At 44.0% G+C, this 22,646-nt stretch overlaps 8 protein-coding genes across 8 annotated transcripts; 4 read left to right on the top strand and 4 right to left on the bottom strand.

The window, feature by feature from the left end:
* Positions 1–42: 42 nt before the first annotated feature.
* IKI3 (Elongator subunit IKI3) lies at positions 43–4,041 on the top strand (the record flags this gene model as incomplete). Its single annotated transcript, XM_037284027.1, has 1 exon — positions 43–4,041. One exon carries the CDS (start codon positions 43–45, stop codon positions 4,039–4,041), a length of 3,999 nt encoding a protein of 1,332 aa, XP_037139923.1.
* Positions 4,042–4,058: 17 nt separating this feature from the next.
* On the bottom strand, positions 4,059–4,694 carry RAD59 (Rad59p; the record flags this gene model as incomplete). Its single annotated transcript, XM_037284026.1, has 1 exon — positions 4,059–4,694. One exon carries the CDS (start codon positions 4,692–4,694, stop codon positions 4,059–4,061), a length of 636 nt encoding a protein of 211 aa, XP_037139922.1.
* Positions 4,695–5,071: 377 nt separating this feature from the next.
* Positions 5,072–10,057, top strand: USO1 (Uso1p; the record flags this gene model as incomplete). The annotated part of the gene is made up of 1 exon (XM_037284025.1): positions 5,072–10,057. The coding sequence occupies one exon, from the start codon at positions 5,072–5,074 to the stop codon at positions 10,055–10,057; it is 4,986 nt and encodes a 1,661-aa protein (XP_037139921.1).
* Positions 10,058–10,154: 97 nt separating this feature from the next.
* Positions 10,155–13,466, bottom strand: SMC6 (DNA repair protein SMC6; the record flags this gene model as incomplete). The annotated part of the gene is made up of 1 exon (XM_037284024.1): positions 10,155–13,466. One exon carries the CDS (start codon positions 13,464–13,466, stop codon positions 10,155–10,157), a length of 3,312 nt encoding a protein of 1,103 aa, XP_037139920.1.
* Positions 13,467–13,659: 193 nt separating this feature from the next.
* On the top strand, positions 13,660–16,305 carry NAM2 (leucine--tRNA ligase NAM2; the record flags this gene model as incomplete). Its single annotated transcript, XM_037284023.1, has 1 exon — positions 13,660–16,305. The coding sequence occupies one exon, from the start codon at positions 13,660–13,662 to the stop codon at positions 16,303–16,305; it is 2,646 nt and encodes an 881-aa protein (XP_037139919.1).
* Positions 16,306–16,345: 40 nt separating this feature from the next.
* Positions 16,346–18,454, bottom strand: CTF3 (Ctf3p; the record flags this gene model as incomplete). Its single annotated transcript, XM_037284022.1, has 1 exon — positions 16,346–18,454. The coding sequence occupies one exon, from the start codon at positions 18,452–18,454 to the stop codon at positions 16,346–16,348; it is 2,109 nt and encodes a 702-aa protein (XP_037139918.1).
* A 146-nt stretch (positions 18,455–18,600) lies between these two features.
* Positions 18,601–19,872, bottom strand: CSR1 (Csr1p; the record flags this gene model as incomplete). The annotated part of the gene is made up of 1 exon (XM_037284021.1): positions 18,601–19,872. One exon carries the CDS (start codon positions 19,870–19,872, stop codon positions 18,601–18,603), a length of 1,272 nt encoding a protein of 423 aa, XP_037139917.1.
* Positions 19,873–20,677: 805 nt separating this feature from the next.
* HG536_0E01530 (uncharacterized protein) lies at positions 20,678–22,573 on the top strand (the record flags this gene model as incomplete). The annotated part of the gene is made up of 1 exon (XM_037284020.1): positions 20,678–22,573. One exon carries the CDS (start codon positions 20,678–20,680, stop codon positions 22,571–22,573), a length of 1,896 nt encoding a protein of 631 aa, XP_037139916.1.
* Positions 22,574–22,646: the final 73 nt, after the last annotated feature.

Genomic DNA, 22,646 nt, shown 5'->3' with positions numbered 1-22,646 from the left:
CAGCGAGTTCAGGTTCTGATAGCGGTAGCGCCTTGTTGGAGAATGAGGAATCTTATTGTCCTTAATAAAGGGAAATTGAGACCTACAGGATCTCCCTACCAGGAAGTGGACCCCGAGATATCCTTCAAGCTCCTGAGCAGCGCGTTCGATACGCTCACAGACAGCATAACGTGTGTTACTGGTGCTCTGGAGATAGGGGTAGTCGAAGTTACGCAGTTTCTGAAACATGGTGCGAAAAATGTACTTGCGTCGATCAATATTGACACTTTCGATGACGAACTGTTGAGTTTTGTTCACTTTGCCGATCTAAACCAGGTGGTGCTCGTTTTCAAGCAAGGGGACATCATATCTGCGACTTACGATCCGGCAAGATATGATCCAAATGAGAGTGTTGTTGAGATTGTTGGGACAATAGATAACGGGATCGAAGCGGCAGAGTGGTCGCCTGATGAAGAGACACTGGCGCTGGTGACGTGTGACCGTAAGGTTGTGCTACTCAGCAAGCTCTTTGAGCCTATCGCGGAAGCTTCACTGGCGGTTGATGATTTGAAAAAGTCTAAGCATGTAACAGTCGGCTGGGGAAAGAAGGAAACGCAGTTTAGGGGCAAAGGTGCAAGAGCCGTGGAAAGAGAAGCACTGGCGAGTTTGAAGGCTTCAGGACTCATCGACAATCAGCTCAGAGATCCTACAATGCCCTATATGGTCGACACAGGTGCGATTACATCTATGGATACGCATGCTGTGAATATATCATGGAGGGGAGATTGCGAATACTTTGCTGTTTCGACGGTCGAAACGGTTAGAACCGAAGAAAAGTCTTCAGAGGTACAAAGGAGAGCCATTAGGGTTTATACGCGTGACGGACAGCTCGACAGTGCGTCTGAACCCGTCGACGGTATGGAACATGGTCTCAGCTGGAAACCGCAAGGATCTCTTATTGCCTCGATAAAGCGTGTAGCGCACCTCGAGAATGAGCAGGCCCTGGAGTTAATTTTCTTCGAAAGAAACGGTCTGAGACATGGCGAGTTCGACACAAGACTGCCTGTGGACGAAGAGATCAAGAGTCTCGCATGGAACTGCAACTCAGAAGTGCTTACTATTGTGCTGAAAGATAGGATTCAGTTGTGGACCACCAAGAATTATCACTGGTATCTCAAGCAAGAGGTCTATGCCAATAACGTCAGCTTCGTTAAGTGGCATATGGAGAAGGACTTCACTTTGATGTTTGGCGATGGGGACGAGGTGAACATTGTGGACTTTGCTTATAAAATGACTCAAGGTCCCACATTGGAACCAAATGACAATGGTATGTCACTAGTTATCGACGGGAAGTCAGTTGGTATTACACCTCTGAAAATTGCCAATGTGCCTCCTCCGATGTCTTATAGGGAATTTTGCGCACCGGATAACATCATAGATGTCGCAGTTAGTCTTCTCAACGAAAACTATGCCGCACTACATCGGAACGGCCTAAGTCTGGCGTCTATTTCTAATCTGAAAGATATGAGAAAAGGAAAACACCCCACCGTAGTTTGCGAGCTGCAAAAGTCGGAGTTTGCGAGTGAACTCGATTCGCTGCGACAAGTGGCGTTCATCAACGATAATATCATCGGCGTTCTGTTGGATTCAGATAATCTCTCACGCATAGCTTTGATCGACACTGAGGACATAACTCAACCACGAATTTCATGTATCGTGGATACTTACGATAGGGTTGTTCTCCTGCGAAGCAGCTTCGACTATAATCATCTGGTTTACGAAACTCGTGATGGCACAGTTATGAAAGTTGATGCAGCAGGTCAATTAGAGCAAATCTCGAGATTTCCACAACTTGTTCGTGACTTCAGAGTGAAAAGAGTTCATAATGTTCCAAAGCTTGAATCTACTGCATGGGAATCTGAAAGTTCTGAAATGGTGGCATTTGGTATAACGAGCAGTGGAAAGCTCTATGCTAATGATACCCAATTGGCTTCAGCTGTAACGTCGATAGAAATAACAGACAGTTTCCTTCTTTTCACAACCGCCCAGCATAATTTGCAATTCGTGCATTTGAACAGCCTGGAGTTCAAGCCTGTTCCCTTAACGGAGGAAGGAGTAGTTGATGAACGGATAAGAGCCATCGAGAGAGGATCCACACTAGTTTCCGTGATACCTTCGAGCTCAGCTGTTATTCTTCAGGCACCTCGTGGAAATTTGGAGACCATTTATCCCCGAATCATGGTGTTATCGCAGGTTCGAAAAGACATTCTAGCTAAGCGCTACAAAGAAGCATTTGTTTGTTGCAGAACTCACAGAATAAGCTTAGACATTCTACATGATTACGCGCCGGAACTGTTCTACGCCAACTTAACCACCTTCATTGATCAGGTGGAACGTGTTGACTACTTGAACTTTTTCATATCTTGTCTCTGTGAAGAAGATGTGACTGAAACGAAGTACAAGGACACTTCAAGTTCAAGCATGTCAAAACCTTTCGAATTGGAGCCGGCGCCTCTCACTGAAATGCAAGAATATATGAAAAAGAAAATGTTTGATCCCTCCAAATCTAAAGTGAACAGGATTTGCCAAGCTGTGTTAAAGGTACTTTTAAGCAACTCGACCTACCGTGAAAAATACCTTCAAACAATCATTACCGCCTATGCTTTTCAAAAACCACAAAATCTCGAGGACGCTTTGAGACTCATTGCCTCATTAGATAATGATGAGACCAAGGAATCGGCGGTTACGTATTTGTGTTTCTTACAGGATGCAAATGTTGTCTACAAGGCAGCTTTGTCTCTCTATGATGTGCAATTAGCTGTCTCTGTTGCTCAAAAATCACAAATGGATCCACGTGAATATCTGCCATTTCTACAAAGCTTGTATGATAATAAACCTTTGCGTCGCCAGTTCCTAATTGATGACTATCTCAAGAACTTCACGAAAGCCTTGGACCACTTGGCCAACATTGATGAGGCAGCGGAAGATGTTTCGGAAGAAACAATTGCGTATGTTAAGAACCATGATTTATATGAGCATGCGTTAGCTTTGTATCGCTATGACACTAAAAAGCAAAACACAATTTACAACATCTACGCTAAGGACCTTTCATCTAAGCAGGAATACTACGATGCTGGTATAATATACGAGATGTTGGGCAAACAACGAAATGCTATGGAATGCTACACTTCGGCTAAGAAATGGGAAGAGGCAATGGCAATAGCCGCTACGCATTTCCCAGATGAAGTGAATACGCTTGCTGAAGAGCTAATTTCCTCTCTAACTTTTGAGCATAGATATGCAGAAACGGCTGTCATTCAGCTCGAGTTCATGGGAAACATCGAAAATGCTATGAGAGATTACTGTCTAGCGTACCAATACGACACGGCGTGTCTGATAGCAGCGAAGAGAGGAAAACCAGAACTGATAGCTAAAGTAGTGGATCCCGGCTTGGGCGAAGGTTTTGGTGTCATTGCTGAGCTCCTAGCAGACTGCGAAAGTCAAATCAACTCGCAATTGCGAAGATTGAGGGAGCTCCGCACCAAGAAAGAGGAGGACCCATATGGGTTCTATGGCCAAGAAGCACCACAGGAAGATGACGTTTCAATTGCACCCTCCGAGACCTCTACACAAGAGTCATTTTTCACCAAATATACGGGTAAAACCAGCGGTACAGCGAAGACTGGTGCATCCCGTCGTACTGCCAAGAACAAGCGTCGCGAAGAGCGTAAAAGAGCCAGAGGAAAGAAGGGTACCATATATGAAGAGGAGTATCTTGTCAAATCAATCGGAAGACTGATCGACAGATTGGATCAAACAAGACCGGATGCTATTAGACTTATCAACGGCCTATGCAGGCGTTCCATGAAGGAACAGGCACATCAAATCCAGAAGAATTTTGTCGATTTGACTCAATTGCTGAAGGACAATATCAAAGAGATCTACACGATCAGCGAGAAAGATCGCGAAAGGGTAGACGAGAACGGAGAAATATACTACATCCCCGAGATTCCAACCCCGGAGATCGCGCCGTTCCCTGTCAGTAAAGTCGTGAACTTCTGAAGACCAAAAGAGCAAAATCATTGATGGACGTTATCTACTTGTACGTGTTTTTCCATATCTGAGGCGTAGACGCCTCCCACATAGTAATTATTTTCAACCTTAATCCCATGTTCCAAGATAATCTTTTCGAAGCTTAGTAGCGCTTTCTTGAACGCATCATTCACAGCTTCTTTCTTAGCCTTGGCGTAGCTTTCTCCCTTGCTCGATAGAGTCGCACACCCAAATCCACCAGCTCGAGTGTTGGTGCCATCTTCCAACGAGATTTCCACCTCGGCCTCTGCCAAAACGCTGCACTTGAATCCCTCATCACCAACTGACGCCCCAGCAGACGAACTCTGCTTCTCATGGGCCTCCACATGTAAAACCTGCATCTTCCACCCATCAAATCCAAACGCTTCGTTCGCCATCTGTCGGAGCACGTACCCCGGTATCAGCCTCGACAAGTGGTGCTTCCCATATCTCGAACTATGGTAAATCTTGTAACTGAACTGTTCAACTTTGGCCTGCAACAACCCAATCCTCCGAACAGCCCAAGAACTAGCAGGTCTGCCGCACCAGTCCTCCTGGATCTCAAGCTCCTTCAAATCGATATTGGGGCCGGCGCTGAAGACCGTGCTACTGTAGCCGATAGGCTTTGAATGATACGAACTCATGACCAGGTCTAACTACTCGACTAGCATGCCAGAAGGCATCTACCACAAGATATCAACCCGCAGACTCCATGAACCATCTAATCTTCAGCTTACTCTTCATAGAGTTGTGGCTTCGATGCAATCACGTGGAATGTGCTACGGACCAGCTTGGATTACCGTCTATTACAGTTCAATTGCCATTCTAGTAGCCAACTAAGCCCAATTCAGGGCTTGATGGCTATCATTGACCCGGTTTCTGGATGTGTCCTGTTCCGATGGGCTTTCTTAGGCTGTGTGAAGCTTTTTCTACTAGCGCGCCTTATAAGCACTAACTAACAAGCAACTGATTTCTGATCGAATAGTGAGATTTGCGTCAAAAGGTAGTATCCAGGCCTTAGATGGAACTGATTCAGGGTTTGATCCAGCCGCCGAAAGTACAATCAGTAGATGAGACGATACCGACGCTAAGTGATCGAGCAGAGAGTGCAACGCTGATCGGCGACAGAAGATCTGCCGTGTTGGGCCTTAAAGCATTCAGTCGCGATTATAGGGAAGCTGTGATTGCATCTGGGTTGAAACCGCTATTGAACACTCTAAAACGCGACTTCGAGGATGAATCTACGCTGAAGGCGATTTTGGAAACCCTCTTGATCCTTTTCATCAGAGGAGATGGCAACACTGATCTGACACGTAGCTGGATTTCGCAGCAATCGCGTCTGCAAAATGGAAAGTATCCATCGCCGCTTCTGATGAAGCAGGAAATGCAACAGGTGGACCAGTTTTCTCTGTGGATCGCAGACGCGATCACGCAATCGGATGAGATCGTTCATCTGATCCTGGAGCTCTTAGAGACGGAGAATTTCCATATCAGACTGTATGCGATACAGTTACTGGAGGCAGTTGTGGCGACTAGACCGTTGAGATCGCGCAATGCTATCAACTCGCTGCCTACGGGGATCTCGACGCTCGTTTCGCTGCTGGACGACGCACATGACGTGGTCAGAGATGAAGCCGTGTTGCTACTGATGGCTGTCGTCAACGACTCACCTCATGTCCAGAAGTTGGTGGCTTTTGAGAACATCTTTGACAGGTTATTTTCCATTATAGACGAGGAAGGCGGATTGCGTGGGTCGTTGGTGGTTAGCGACTGTCTGTCGCTTATCAACAACATTTTGAAGTTTAACACGTCTAATCAGAGCCTGTTTCTTGAAACAGGTAACTTACCCAGGCTGGCGCGTATTCTGGATGAACCCTTGTCGGAGGAAGATTTCTTGTGGAATGATCAGAGAATCATCAATATTAAAACGGCTATGGATATTGTAAGTTTAACAGTGGAACCTGGTAGCACCGCTACCAGAAACAACCAGACTCGTCTTCTAGAAGCAAACATTCTGATGATCGTACTGCGTTTAGCGTTTTATGACGGAACACCAAAGAGGGTGAGACCCATCGCATTGCTCACGGCAGCATGTATCATTAGTGGCAATGAAGTCAGCCAAAGAGAATTTGGTAAGATTGATGTTCCATTTTTTGATCCTGCTTCTCCAACCTCATCATCAGCTGAAGAGGCTACGCTTGTTCCAGTCGTCAGACTGCTGGTTCATTGGGTTCTTTTCACAAACTCCGTGCAAGTGTTCCAAATAAGAGTAGCATCACTGGAGTTGATAAAGGCGTATCTATATGATAACCTCGCTATTCAGGAGAAGTTCCTATCTCAGCAGATTGGAGCCTATGGTGAAGTAAGCAATGGCCAAGAAAAAGATGATCACCTTAATGCTAACTTACTCGAAGCAATTTTAGACTATGACCCAGATCTCAAACTTAATCCTTTCAAAGTCTTCTTCGCGGCTGATCTCTTCATGTTTCTTTTCCAGACTGACAACAAGGCCAGCGACAAAATGAGGGAGCTAATGCTTCACGTTAAAACTGGGACTGAAGTTGATGGTGTAGAGGCTTTGAGCTCTGTTCAAGCTTTAAGCGAGCTTTTATTAGCTTCTTTATCATCGGAGGACATCCGCATACCTATATCATACGTCACTTTGCTGATATTCTGGCTTTACGGTGACCAAAAAGCTGTAGATCAGTTTCTTTCCCAGAGATCAATTGTTCAATCACTTTCTTCGTTTTGCTACCAGCTTCAAGACGACGATGCTACGATCAAGTGCTTGGTGACAATGCTTCTTGGTGTTTCATACGAGTTTTCCTCGCAGGCATCTTCATTCGCAAGGAAGGACTACTACGAGTACCTGACGAAGACTTTAGGCCAAGACAATTACCTATCGAGGATTAATCAGTTCAAAGAAAAATCGCTATTAAATGAGGAGCAGAGCACAGGAACTGTTCTCACGGCAGCAATTGACGAGACTGGCTTACCCCAGGTTTACTTCAGTCCCATTTTTATACACTTCTTTGCTGCTAACAGCTACCGAATCAAGACCGCTTTGTTACATAAGCCAGAGGAAGAGCCTTTACTCAAGTTATCTTTCGAGCTATTTGAAGAATTGCAGAATGAGTGTTCGGCAGTGAAGAAGAGAATTTCCTCTCTAGAGGAGGCCAGCAGGGCTAAGATTGATCAGCTAACGATTGAATATAATGAGCTTGAGAAAGCTTATGATTTGTGCAAAGAGCAAAGAACAGCGGCTGATGAAAAGTATTCATTTTTGACCCAGAAATCTGACAGGATGGAAAAAGATCTTGCAGAGGCTGTTAGTACCATTAATTATCTGAAAGAGCAGGAAAGCAGGCTCACGAATTGGAAGGAAGAAAAAATAAAGGAAATCAAGGATAAAGAATCGAAGCTCAATGAACTTAAGGAAAAATCATCGCTGCTTGAAAAAGACTTGAAGAACATCAGAACTGAAAAGGAAAAAGCTGAAAATGGAATCAATAAAATGAACCGCGAGCTTCTGAAACTTACCAAAGAAAACGAAAAGCTACAGAAGACAATCGATGAACTCGATAAGGCAAAAAACAAAGCGTCAAAAGATCTAGAAGGAAAGCAGAGAGATCTAGAGGACATGAAAAGACAGTACCAAATTTTACAAGAACAAAATCAAAAATCGCTGGTGGAGATTAACGAATGGGAAGGTAAGTATCGCGCTCATGACCAACTAGTATCAAAGCTGACTGAAAAACTAAGATCAGTAGCAGAGAGCTTTCAGGAAACCCAAAAAGAGCGGGATGACCTTCTCATTACGGTCGAGTCATTACAGGCGAAACACGATCAATCTTTGGCCAAATGCAACGAGGAACTTAGCGCATTATCAAGCAAGCATTCTGATTTGATACATAGTCAAGAGCAAAATGTTTTGCAGCTTGAGCAGCTGAGGCGAAAGGTTAAAGAGCTGGAGGATGAAAAAAAGTCTAACTCTCTTTCCTTGGCTGACCGAGAGTCCAACATAACTAAACTGAATCAAGAGCTACAGAGCTTAACCAATCAGAAACAGCTCTTGGAAAAGACTAACGATGAGTTGAAAGAAAGCATTGCGGAAAACGAGTCTTCTAACAAAGAAACTAATGGAGTGCTGGCGAGGCTCCAAAAAGATTTGCAGTTATCTGAGGAAAAGGTAACGATTTTAGAAAGCAAAAAACAAGCAGCAGAAAATCTTGTTCAAACCCATCAACATGAATTGGAAGAAGCCTTGAAATCTTTAAAGGCGCTGCAAGATGAATGTAAATATAAGGCTGAGACTGTCACTTCATTGGAAAACGAAATTAAGAACAAGCAAACAACCCATGCTCTAGATATTGAAAAATACAAAAGTGAGCTCGAAACCCTCAGGAAGGAAGGAGCAAAGATATCTTCTCTTGTTAGTGATCTGAAGAAAACAGTTGCCGGTGCAAAACAAGAATATGCCAAATTGGAGCATGAACTACAGAGAACAAAGCAAGATCAGAAGAACCAGCAAGAAAAATCGTGCAAAGAAATAGCTCAGTTGAATACTATCATCGAAAATCTAAAGAAGGAAGCCGAAGAGCTGCGAGCTAAATTGAAGCAAACCAAAGAACAAAAGGATATCCTTGACAAGGATCTAAGAGCAACAAAAGAACACGAAAGTAGTCTGGTCACTGAAGTGGTTTCGATCAAGGCAATCATGGAGGAAAAGAATGCTGCTTTGGAGGAGCTTGAAAAAGCCCAAAGTGATGCTCTCGCTGGAATGCAGCAGCCAAAGCAAAATGCGAAAAGAATGACGAAAAAATCCGGTTCAGAGGTTCAGGATCAGCAAGCTGCGCTCCAAAAAACGACCGAAGGTGTTGAGACCAAAGGAAACATTTGTGAAGAGGGCTCCAATTCAGTTACAGAAAAATACTCACAAGAGATAAGCGCCTTAGAGAGCAAGATCGATAAAGTTGAGCGAGAATACGAAAACGCCAAAACTCAACTTGAACTGTATCAAAGCAATTTCGCACAACTGAAATCTGAATCAGAAAAGTCTCTTAAAGAGAGACAGGACAAAATTCAGACGCTAGGCCATGAGAATGCTAATTTGAGAGAGAAAGCTGAAAAAACTGATCAAGAGTGCCGAAAACTGAAAGAAGCAACTGGAAAGGAGAGAGCAGAACTGAAAGCCAAGCTCCATGCACTAGAACGCACTATCGATGAAAGGACAGAAGACAACAAAGTTTTGCAGGATGACTTGGAAAAGATGAAAGGCGAAATCACAAAGGGGCTTGATTCAAAGGTGGAAGCTTTGAAAAAGGATCGATTTACCCTAGAGCAAAAGGTGAAAAAATTGACAGCTGATAATCTAGAGAAGGTTCAGAGCTTGCAATCCCAGCTTGATACACTATCAAAAGACAACAACGGAATGAAAGCGGAGTTGGACGGGTTCTTAAATTTGTTGACAGAAAATGCAACCATCGAGAACGGAAATATCGATCTGAAGGAGCGATTGAAACGATTGAAGGATAAAGTGGCGGCCGGTGAACAGATTTCAGTCAAGCATAAGAATGTCATCGCTGAACATGAGAACCAAATAAATTCGCTGACCGACAGAAATGCATCATTGAGCGCTGAATTAACATCAAAAGAAAGCGAATTGTCGCAACTTAAACTGTTACTTGAGACCAAGAGCAAAGAAGCGGATGATTTGCAAGAAACCAAGCTCTCCGAGATGCAAGAACTAAGAGAGCAGCTGGTTGCTCTGAAGAATCAGAATGAAGAGCTACTTAATAAGAGCAAAAACAACAACGAGATCGACGATCTAATGCTTTTGGTTACAGATCTGGACGAGCGAAACGCCCGATACCGTGAGCTGTTGAAAAACAATGGAATCGACTTGCCAAGTGATATTGATGAAGATGAAGATGAAGATGAAGAAGAAGAGGAAGATGAAGAAGGAGGTGAGGATAGTAGTGATAGTCAAGGCGGTGATGATAAATAAGCAAGAACCGTTTGTGTAATTTATATTCAGCGTTACTCAAGTAAGACAAACCGAGTGTTTTCTCGTGTATTCGCATTATTAAAGTTGACATCCATAGTTAGGAGGACGAATTATTTTGTCGTTCAGGATCTCGCATTCGGTGGATAGTAACACCGCTGTTCTCGATGTCAGCAATTCTTCCTATATCTTGTGGTGTTATGATAATCGTTTGCGTTCTGGAACTGTCCTTCAACTTCTTCAAAATTAAGCTTGTACCAATTTTCCTATTTACCTGATCCATGAACACATCAAACTCATCCAAGGCAATGATTCTGGAACGCATTGGTTTCCACGTAGCCAATAGTAATGCCATTTGGGCAAAGGATTTTTCGCCTCCTGATAAATTATCGACACTTCTAGCATTTTCGTCATTGGGCGTTAGGATATATATTTCAAGCTGTTTTGATGTGTTGATGAAAGACAGATGTCCCGATAGCCTTCTGACCCTCAACGACGCTCGGAAGTCCAAATCTGCGTCCAGACATGTAGTTCTTTGAGCCGACTGAAAGTTCAGAACGCGGGCTTGTATGGATTTGAAGATCATATCAAGGGTCTGGTTGATTTCGAGGCACTTGTCCTGAGCTTCTCTATATTTGGATCTGCTCTTCTCGAATAACTCAACAGCTTGCTGCTGGGATATTCCAACTTCTCTTTCTGCCCTGAGTATCATTCTGGATAGCCTATCCAATTCGCGTCTTATTTCCTGTTGATTGTTAGGCAGATCTGAATTGTCAGCTTGTTCTTGTGAGCAGAATTCATTAGCATTGGCTTTCTGCTCTCTAATACCCTTTTCCAAGGAATTAACGTTTTCTCTTTTACTCTGTATGAGGCCTTGGGATTCTTCTATCTCTCGCTGCATATCTTCGATGTCATCTTTCCATTTCTGAATTTTGGCACTTCTGCTTTCGACCCCACATCTGAGACGTTCAACTTCCTCTTGCGCCGATTTCAGAATGTTTCTAGTCTCATCGAATTTAAATTTCAAAGGCTTAATCTCTTCCTCAAGCATTTTAATCTTAGCAGAGAGGTCCGCGGCAGTTGCCTCGTAACTTGCAATGATTTCCTGCGTCTTTCGCTTCTCATTGATAGCGGATTCCAGCGATCCCGTATCAACGACTTTATTCGTCTTTCTCCTCAACACTTCGATGGTCGAATCGTTTTTTGCAAGGTCTGCCTCAAATTTAAGATAGCTGTTCCTCAATGTACGCAGCACCGATCGAGTGTGTTCCAATTCAACATCGTACCTTTTCTTGATACCTTGCAGTTCCATCATCTCTTGCCGAATTAAATCATTCACATACGTGGAATCACTATTTGTTGAAGATTTTACCTTCAATAAAGACCTACTATGATACGTGACTGTGTCAATTCTTCTTCCGCCAACAATCTGATAGCCAGAAGAACGATCCCTGAGCGCAAGTGCCAGTCGAACGTCTTGCGGTCTCTGAATCAGATATTGACGGGCCTCATTTCTGTCTTTGATTAGAACAATATTGGCGACGTAAGCCAAATCGATAAAAAAGAACTCGATGTCTGTAGATGAGAATTCCAAAGCATCCAATATGCTAGGATATTGAGTTTGGGCTTTTCTATACCGAAAGGTTCTACCCAACGAATAATTGGTTATCGATATGTTGGCTCTTATATCGCAAGATCGTATGATCTGCCTCAAAAGCCGAGAGTCTTCTTGGTTGGCAACTAAAAAGTTGCTCAGCCATGGCGAAAGCTGTCTCTGAATGGCGCGAGACCAATTCTCGAACCCTGACTTCACTGTAACGTGTATCCCAAGAGGACCTACCGGGATTACCTTAAATTCCGTTGCTCTTTCTTTAATCTTTTTTAGCAGAAAGGGCATTTGGCGATCAAAATTGCTTAAAAGATCAGAATTTTCTCTCGTAATCTGCTGCAGTTCATTTCTTTTACTGTGAATGCTTCTTTCTTTGTTATTTACGTCGGCCTGCCGTCGGTCGATGAGCGTTTTCTCGTTGCCCTTGAGTCTATGCTCCTCTTCAGCAATAGAAATTAATTTGCTTCTCAACTCCTCATTGTCTGCCTCAATCTTAAGGATTTCCTGCCTCATCTGCTCCCGATCGCCCCCCATCTCGTCCCGCAGCTCTTGCTCGGTTCGACTTATTAGGGCGTCAAGTGATTTTACCTTAGCCTCACACTCTTTCATCGCTGTTTTTAAGGATTCCTGTTTCTCTCGTTCAGCCTCATACCTCGATTCAGCAGCTTGCATGGCTCGCTCTGCCTGTTTATGGCTCTCGGCCTTGTCAGATAGCTCTGCAACTTTGATATCGATACTGCCGGTCTGTGCATCTCTGTCAACCATAAATCTCTCTATCCTATCCTTCTTGGATCTTATTTTGTCCATATATCGTCGAATCCTCTCCTCCTGAGCTTTAATTTGAGCTTTCAGTCTATCATTCGCTTCCGTATTTTGTTTCACATCTATCCACAATGATTTACCTTGCAAAAGTCTTTTCCGTTCGTTCAAATCTGCGGCTTTGTTGAACTCCTGCAACAGCCTCTTTGATTCCTCGTATTCGTCCTTCAAATCCTGTAAGTTGCGCAAATGATAAGCCATATTTATTTGCGCACGATGGTTTATCTCCTGCGCTTTCTCCAAACTCTCCGAGACTTCTTGCAGCAATGTGGCCTTCATGAAGAGTACATACTTATCATGAGCCGTACTTGCAGTGAGAAACGATCTCGCTGCATCTTGAGATAGGAAGCACATAGGATTGTTGATCGGCAGCGAGAAGTAATCCATTACAGCTTGCACGTCTTTTTTCTTACTGCTTATTTCATGACCTGTTTCTGACTGCAAACTGAAGGTCGAGGTGCCATCCGATTTGATCGTCCTTTGTACAATAATTTCCCTGCCGAACTCTTCCGGATTGTACGATCCATGTCTGCCGTTCTCAAGATGGAGAGTTATCTTAGCTTGATGAGTTCCTTCCCTTATCAGATTCCTGAGAGCGGAGCCTCTTTGTGTGTCGCTGGCTTTCGCTCCCAGACCGATCGTTATAGCCGTTAGAATCGCACTTTTTCCACTCCCATTGCTACCTACAATGAAATTCAGCCTGGGACCGAGCTCCAATTGGAAGTTCTCATGACACATGAAGTTACGTAAAGAGATTTTCTTGATGTAACCTGATGGTATCGCCTCCCCAATTTCGTCCTGAGTGGCAGACTGCGATCTTGCATTAGTTTCATCAACCTGAGTCATTGGAGCATACTGATATCTTCGTTTCCGTGTTCTCTGCTGTTCTCTAGCCGTTTCCTGTTCAGCTGCCAACGACCGTAGGTCGTTGTCCACCTCTTCGTCTCCAACTTCTAACCTAGAGGAAGACCTCTTCCTAGCCATATCGTAAAGTCTCCAGTTCGGCCAGCTTCGGAGAGCTTAAGGATTATCTTACTGCAAAGTCCATTGAGTTTAAACATTTCATTAATATGAGATGACTTGACAAGGCAGCGCGATTCGCTCAAGACTAAAAAGTTTCAAACCACAGAAGAGATCAGTTCACCTCCAGATCGTAGTCCAGATTGGCGATTTCCGGATGCTCAATGAAGTCAATTGCTTCAAGAGACTGCTTCACACAACAGCCAGGACGGCTAAGACTCCAAAACTGGTGCAAATATGTGAGAAATGGAAACACAAAACGGCTGAAGGAGTGCCAGAACTATTGAGACAGGATCGAGATAAAGATATTTACATTCTGTCGATGTTCCCTTATCCGTCAGGTGTCCTACATATAGGCCATTTGAGGGTCTACGCCATAAGCGACGCTCTTAATCGATTTTACCAATTGAAAGGGTACAATGTTCTTCATCCTATGGGATGGGATGCCTTCGGACTGCCAGCAGAAAATGCAGCCATTGAAAGACAAGTTGATCCCTCTGAGTGGACTGCCCAGAATATTGCCAAGATGAAGGAACAGATGAAAAGCATGCTGGCGAATTTCAACTGGGAAAGGGAAATTACGACCTGCAGCCCAGACTATTATAAATTTACGCAGATGATATTTCTGAAATTGTTCAAGCATGGTTTGGCGTATCAAAAGGAAGCTGAGATAAACTGGGATCCCGTGGATAAGACTGTACTGGCGAACGAGCAGGTAGATGCTCAAGGTCGCTCCTGGCGATCGGGTGCTTTGGTGGAGAAACGACTGCTACGTCAGTGGTTCTTGGGCATAACCAACTTTGCGGCAGAATTGAAGCATGATTTGAGATATTTGAAGAATTGGCCTTCCAAAGTAAAGAGTATGCAAAATAATTGGATTGGCGAGTCGAACGGTGCAGAGTTGAAATTCGCTACAAATGACCCCGATTTCCCGAGCATTGAGATTTTCACTACTAGAGCTGAGACGTTGTTCAGTGTTCAATACGTGGCCCTCGCCTTGAATCATGGCCTCGTTGCAAAGTATGCTCTGACAGATGCCTCGTTGCAGGCCTTTATCAAGAAAGCGGAGCTTCTACCGGAAGACTCAAAGGACGGCTTTCTACTAAAGGGTGTATACTCCCGAAATCCTCTAACCCAGGAAGACCTGCCAGTTTACGTAGCACCTTACGTGCTGAAGGATTATGGTTATGGAGCTGTGATGGGGTGCCCTGCACACGATGAGCGGGATTTTCAGTTTTGGAAGACGAATGCTGCTGGAATACCCGTTAGAAGATGTCTGGACGTCTTGCCTGGTGAAGAGGAAGCCGGCGAGCTACCTTTTACCTCTAAAGATGCGGTCATGAGTGACAGCACGTTGGAGTACAGAGGGCTTTATTCTGCTGAAGCAAGGAAGCAGATCGTTCAGAAACTGCACTCTCAAGGTCTTGGCCGCAATGTCATACAATACAAATTGCGAGACTGGCTCATCAGTAGACAGCGCTACTGGGGTACTCCGATTCCAATCATCCACTGTTCCCACTGTGGGCCGGTTCCCGTTCCCGAAGAAGATTTGCCAGTTCTACTTCCTAAAGTAACCGGCTTGAAATCCAAAGGAAATCCACTTTCTCAAATACCAGAATTTGTTGACGTGAATTGCCCTACTTGTAAAGCACCTGCTAAGAGGGAAACTGATACCATGGATACTTTCATGGACAGTTCATGGTATTATTTTAGATTTACTGACCCTGAGAACCCGAAGCTGCCATTTGGCTCCGAAAACGCGAACAAGTTGCTGCCGGTCGATATGTACATTGGGGGCGTAGAGCATGCTATTTTGCACCTGCTATATTCGCGATTTATCGCCAAGTTTCTAGGTTCCATTAACATGTGGGATGGTGGTTTGCTGAAAAATGAACCTTTCAAACGCCTAATTACACAAGGAATGGTCCACGGCAAAACGTTCATTGATCCTGAAAGTGGCAAGTTTTTAAAGCCTAGCGAATTGCGACATGTTTCCAATCCAGAAGAACCTGTTTTAATCAAAGCTACAGGTGCAAAACCGATTATCCGATATGAAAAGATGTCAAAGTCAAAATACAATGGTGCTAACTTCAACGACTGCATTTCTAAACACGGTGCGGATGCGACTAGGGCACACATTCTCTTTCAGGCTCCAATCGAGGATGTTTTGAATTGGGAGGAGAGCAAGATTGTGGGTATTGAGCGTTGGTTGGTGAAACTGCTTTCACTTACTTCCACAATCTCAAATCGTGGAAAATTTGACGTGAATTATACTACTCCAAAAGATCTGAAGCAGGAGGAGGCAGATCTCCATGCAACCGTTCAAAAGCTAATCAAATCTATTACTGAGTCATTTGAGGTATACATATCGCTCAATACTGTGATATCTGATTATATGAAGCTGACGAATGCTCTTGATACTGCCGCAAAAAAGGGATTAGTGAGAGATGCGTTACTGATGCACAGTTTGAAGAAGCTAGTGGCAGTAATCTACCCTGTGGCACCATCAATATCCGAAGAGGCAACAGAGATCATTAATAAAGCACAGAATTGGGCATGGAACCAATATAGGTGGCCGACCTGCGAGCCCGTGATAGAACCCAGCACTTTAAAGTATCAAATTGTCGTCAACGGAAGGATGAGGTTTATGTTGACAGCGGAGAAAGATTTCTCAAAATGCGACATGGAAACGATTTTATCAAGGCTTCTATCGCTTCCAGAAGGCAGAAAATACTTGACAAATCGCAAAATTAAGAAGTTCATTTCAAAGAACAACATCATTAGTTTTATGCTTGCTAAATGAATGGAAATATCAAAAGCATTTTTCTGTAAATAGATTGAAATTAGATCACTCTGCTATACTGTGAAAGACTTTTCAAATAGGTGAACAGAAAGGCAGCGACATTGTTGTACGGCCCTGTCTCATCAAAGGCTTTAAGAACCTCAATCTTCAGTTCTTTCAAACTCAATACACCCTCAAGCCATCGTGCGAACTTTTCGGATCTCTTTAAGGCTCGAAAGCTTTCGTCACTCAAAGGCCCAAAGTACCTAATTCTCGCATCATGGACAGGTTGCAGATCTCGCAGTTTTGCAATGAAGGCGTATGAGAGAGCAGGGACACCCGTAATAGAGAACGGAGCCTTTGCTTTCATTGCGACATCGGATAGGTACAGGTTATCAATCACTGCACGTAAAAATTCTGAAGGAATCCCTGCAAAACTCTTTGTTTCGACCATTTTGTTTCTCCACAAATAATTGGTCAGATCCAGGATATAATTATTCTGAAATTGAACGTACCTATTTGAAGGATTCTCATCAAGCAGAAAGTCTTTCGTGCGAACTAGATAATAGCAGCAGGCATCTAGTAACAGTGGATCATCAGATATGAACTGGCGCCGAATAATGTTGGGAGGTGCAATGACGTATTTTAGTTTATATTTCCCTGAATGATGCTGCAAGGCAAGGATGCTCTTCAGTGTGCTCACAAGTGTGATTGTCGTTAGTCTGTTTTCGATAATGTTAGTCAAAGTCGAAACCAATAACTCATGGATGCTCTGTATTAAATCTGAAAAGGAAGCCGCCCAATCTTTACCGTCGCCAAATCGCGAATGTCTCAGAAACATAACGATGGCGTTCGCAATCGATGGAAATATCGTTTGCTTCATTTTTTTGTTGAGGAAGGAGATAGCCACTACCTGCATGGCGTCTCTGGCAAATGTATGCTGGTTAATGCTAAAGCTGACCGGAAGCGAGAAAAGCCCATCAAAGAGAAGCAGGAAACCCTCTGGATTAGCATTGAGGTACTCGGCGCTGAAAAACTCTCGGATTATGAAGGATGTCAGTGAACCATAAATCTGGCAAATTTTGATAATGTTTTGAACACCAGTCATATCTCCAGGATTTTTGAAAAACATGCCTAGCTGAATTGTTAACCATTTACAAGCAATGGTCCAAAATTTGTGCTCGTCTGTCAAAGAAAGTAAATAGAAATGACAAGGACTAGTTCTCACATTGCCTAGAAATCGTTCTGCATTGAGCGGCTCCACGATGCAGTCCCATTGGGAAGCCAATTTGCTCAGTGACTGAGTGTTCAACAGCGGCACTCCTTCAGCCGAAGTATCAAGAGAAGAAATTCTGCTTCCCTCATTGATCGCCAAACACTTTAATTGATCCAAACTAGAAGTCATAAGTTCATTTAGGATATCGTCAGTAAAATTCGAATATGAACTGTTTAGTAAGATTGATCGAAGCTTCGTAATGAATTCCTTATCGTATTGGAAACTCTGGAGTGATTTCAATCTCCTCTGGTTACATCTCAAGTCTGCAATCGTACGTGTAATGAGTTCCGATTTTCCACCAACGCTCTCAAATCTTCGCAGGAGCAAAGTTGAGCAGGCCTGAGAATCTCGATAATTCGGTTTAGAGCCCACTCTTCCCAATAAAATGACCTTCCACCTCTTGATATCCTTCGGAGACGTCGTTGTCCACAGCACTATATATGTCAGCCAATGCTGTAAGTAATCAAACTGCCACAGATGTAGCCAAATGGAGCCACTGGGTTGCAGGGCGTTTGTCTCGTCTCTAGCGGTGACGAGGAAGAAGACATGCACCAACCATCTGCAGAGTGATACTTGAATTTTTTCAGGCACTTGCGACCTGGAGTCTGAGATGGCTGTCGCTGTACCTAGCTGGCTGATGACCACGTCTATCAACTCCTGTGATATAAAATCGTTAGGTAACAAACACCTCTCCGCGATATATAGCCTTGTTGTCATCGCCAAGGTAGGTGAATTACAAATGAAGATAATCATCTTAATCAATTGGGGCGAGGAAAGACCACGAGTCGCAGAGATTGAATAAAATTGATCCAACCATGACTTAAGCAGCAGCTGGGGCGTTTCAGTGTTAGATCTGACGATGGAGTCTATCACGAAGTCCAAATCTGAGTCCATATCACATTCCTCGATCACCGATCAATCCTTTCTTCCTGCTGATACATTGTGATTTTAGCTCTGCTGTGATTTTCTGGAGCTTCAGATCAATAAGTTCAAATACATATACACTAGATAGATTGCAAAGGTAGATTCTTAGAGACTCGCTAAGCTTTTAGCATACCATTAACATCATACATAGATCTTGATCTGATATAAGGATCGAGCTCCGAATAGTTTGCAGTCAGTTGAGAACCAAGGGTTACTTTCTCATTCAAACACTTACTCGACTCTTCATCATCATCGGCTTCGATCCAGCTTACAGTAGCAGCGACAAACTTTTGAATGAGGTCATTTCTTTCCGACAGAATCTGGGCTCTTCCTGCTTCATCCTGCATCTTGGCGTCTTGAGACTCATCTGGTTTGGTGAATGCATCAGGATCCATTGCGCTCTCACCACCCATGTATTTTGGCAGCTGATCCAACTCTATGTAGTCATTCAAATCGGTGAGATTCTTGGTGAATTTGATCTTGGAGACCACAACAGGGTCCATCCAGTTCTTAACGATGTTCCAAATTGGATGAAAGATCCATGGCGCTTTGTGAATGAACATGTGGCCTAAGCTTTCAGGATAATGCGCTTCAAAGCAATTAATTAGGAACTTGACTGGACCATAATCCATGTTGGACATCGAGAAACCGGAAAGATCAAAGAGAATCGTGGCTGTCTCTACAGGACTCTTGAAGAACAATCTGGCCTGTTCAATGACCAATATACAATATTTCTCCATCTCTGCCTCACTCTGATCGTGAGAATGGTGTAGTTTGGGTCTCGCCAAGATGATAGGCCTGCCCTGCTTATCGCGTCCGCTGATGAAGGCCTTTTGGAGTTGTAAGTTCTTGATCACTCCCTGTTCATTATTCCTGAAGATGGCGGTCTCACCCCCGTTCAGGATATCATCCACTTGGGTCTCATCGACTCTCCAATGCATTGAGTGGGCAATCATAGAGAGCGCCTTGTCTACTTTCCATTTTCTGGCTCTGATGAACTTCAATATCACTGCATCGGGCTCTTCAAATCTGAGCATCTCCCAGAACTCGTCCCTAGTGGCCTCCGGATCTAACTCTTTCAAGCTATCATGAATCTTGTCTGCGACGTACTCTGATTCCACTTCCTCGATGTTATCGTTACCAGAGGATTCCTGATCATCACCATAGTATGAAGCTTGCAATTTACCAAAGAGACCCTTTTTCTTCTTGCCTGCGTCACTTGAGCTTTCAAAAGGCCCTGAGGAAGGGCCTTGCTGCTTTCTGAAGGCAGCTTCACCATTCACGGGAATCCCCCAGAAATGGAACAGGTATGTCCAAACTTGCTTCAAGGCCTTTTTCTGCGGTTGAGTCAAATCGCTGGCCCAGCTGCCATTAGACTGGATTGTCATCTTGCCAAATAATTCGATAGGAAATACGGGATTAGAGTTAAAATAGCAGAAGCACTCTTAAGCCTTTTAACGGTCAGCTGTGAACGTCGAGAACCATCAACGGATAGGTATTTTTCACTCTTACGCAAGCAATGTCCAACAATTGGATGAAAGATGTCAATGCCGATTTATCGAAGGAAAAATCAACATACAAGCTCGAGGTTGGATCAACCGTAATGATTGCGAACGATTATTTCTCAGCATTTGCCAACACTCGTATAGATTTCGAGGAAACCTGACCTGAAATGATACAAAGTGCGTCTCGCTAGGCTCGAACAGAAGCTTCCATTTTCCTGTTTGGTCGACGGTTCCTGCGGACAGGAAATCGAACTTTCCGATTTGGGCGACGAGCTTCGAATGATCGCAATGGTAGGCTGGGGCATAGGGACTTTGAACAACGCAGGAACGAGCCATAAGTGCTTTAGAATCAGAGCATTAGTGCCCCAGTTCTTTCGGCGAAATGTGTTCCCCAGACAAGATATTGCTGAATCAGTGCGAGAAGTAGTCGAGGGCGATCCAGTCCCCCCACCTCCAAGTAGCTAGCAGTAATAGAACAGGAATGAGCTTAAATTGAGGCGAAATTATTATTTTATTAATTATTATTTACTGACGTCGAATTACTGACGCTCGCTTGAACTGACGCGCTGCGCGAGGCCCGTGTGGGAGAGATATCACAAAGTGAAAGAACTCCTGAAGCAAGCCTGCTATTTGGCTAATCAGTATCTTAGTTCTTTACTGCAGTTGGCTCAACAGGTCGATAGGCATTATGGTCTTGCTTGACGAGGTTGGTATTGAAAAGGTTTGCTATGAGGTCGTGACTAAACCGCCACCACACATCCGGTTGGAGTCAAACGAGCAGTTTGTGTATTTCAAGCACGTCAGGTATCACACAGCACAAGGTATAGCTGCTGTACTAAGTCATCCGAAGTCTCTTCAATTCGACACTTTGAGCGATCGAGTGCAAAATCAGCATCAGTTCGAACTGCCACAACACCGGGCGGCTTTGGTGATCCATGGTCATCAGTCTCACAAGAACCATCCTTATCAGACGTTATTGGCCTCAAGACTGAGTGAAATGGGCATTTTTGTGATCCGAATAGATTTCAGAGGGCTGGGAGACTCCGAGGACGTGAAAGATCCCGACGTGGGACGCACTATATCGCAAGATCTGGAGGATATAGATACTATTTATGAATTTCTATCTTCGCCCCGGCTATGTAAGGAACTGTGTGGGTTCCAATTGAGCTTGGACTCGATCATTGCGCATTCTCGAGGGGTTGTATCGATGTTTGAATATGCCAGAGCCAATCCCGATAAATACATCCCGAACTTGGTCAATTGCGCCGGTCGATTTGATGGCCAGGGTTTGTTAGATAAGCGGTTGAAAGCTTCGCCGGAATGGCGCAAGGAAGGAGGTTTCTGGTGCGACATGCCACGCTTTGGTGCTTTTGAAAGGACATGGATACCATGCTCCGAAACTATGAGCGCTGTCAACGTTGACACATCTGCATTCAAAAGTATTGACGCGAGAACCTGGATCCTCTCTTGTTATGGAGCTAACGATGAAATTATCCCATTGGATGCGGCGGCTAATTATTCCAATTTGTTCGGCGGTCGCCATACGTTGCACATCATCAATGGAGCAAATCATAATTTCCTTGGGTTGCCTGGCGATTTCAACGAAACTCAATTGCCTTTGCGCAAAGGAAGAGTCAATTACGGTTACAGAGTAGTTGAGCTGATCGCTGATCATCTGTCTCGTGAAAGACAGTTGGACAGATTCTACCAGCTGACGTCGCAAATACGTGGAACCACTTCGAACCCGGCAGATATCATTGCTCGCTGGCCATTACCTCACGACTTCTCCAAGGTATCGAACTTCAGAGATCTCGGCGGTTACCAAACTATGTTTAATAACAGGAGAATCAAGACTGGCTGCCTGTATAGGTGTGCAAACCCATGCGATATCACGGAAGAGGCACAGGATTATCTAATGTCGACTTTGCACGTTACTCGTATCTTCGATTTGAGAGCCGTTGGAGAGGCTGCCGACAACGGCATCTTCCCCGACACCAATTTGGTCCAAAACCTTGCTTTTAATAAGAACACGAGTTTGTCGCCAGATGACATGGCGGAACACTACCAAGGATTGTTGATCTCTTCATATAGTTTCCCCAAGGCATACATGATTGTCCTGAAGAACTCGACAAATGCGATCAAGAAATTCTTCCGCTACATCTTGGAAGGGAACTGCCATCCAAATAGCTCTCTCGTCTTTCATTGTACTGCTGGTAAGGATAGAACGGGCATCCTTGGCATGCTCTTGCTGTCAATTCTTGGTGTGGATGAAGACACGATATCCAAAGAATATGAACTGACTACTATCGGACTCAAAACCGAAGTAAAGTTGATCAAGAAATTGCAAGCCCGGGGCGATCTGTACTACTCCATGCTGGGTAAAGACTGCGAGAAGCTCACACAGATATACCAGCTGACACCAGAGAAAATGTCGAAGACATTACTGTCGTCTAGCTACGAAGCAATGAGATTCTTCATAGATGAGTTTAACGCTGAGTTTCACTCAATCGAGCAGTACTTCATGAATGTACTGCAATTCTCCACGCATGACATTGGTAAACTACGGGATCTTCTTCTAGAGTAAAGCAGATGGTTTAATTTTTATAATTAGTTGGACAAATTAACATTTCAGCGACGCTAAGTTCATTTAGACAAAA

The sequence above is a fragment of the Torulaspora globosa genome, chromosome 5, assembly GCF_014133895.1.
Source record: "Torulaspora globosa chromosome 5, complete sequence".
NCBI classification, from domain to species: Eukaryota; Fungi; Ascomycota; class Saccharomycetes; order Saccharomycetales; family Saccharomycetaceae; genus Torulaspora; species Torulaspora globosa.
Note: the sequence above shows the minus strand (reverse complement) of the source record. Positions and strands in the feature narration are given on the sequence as shown.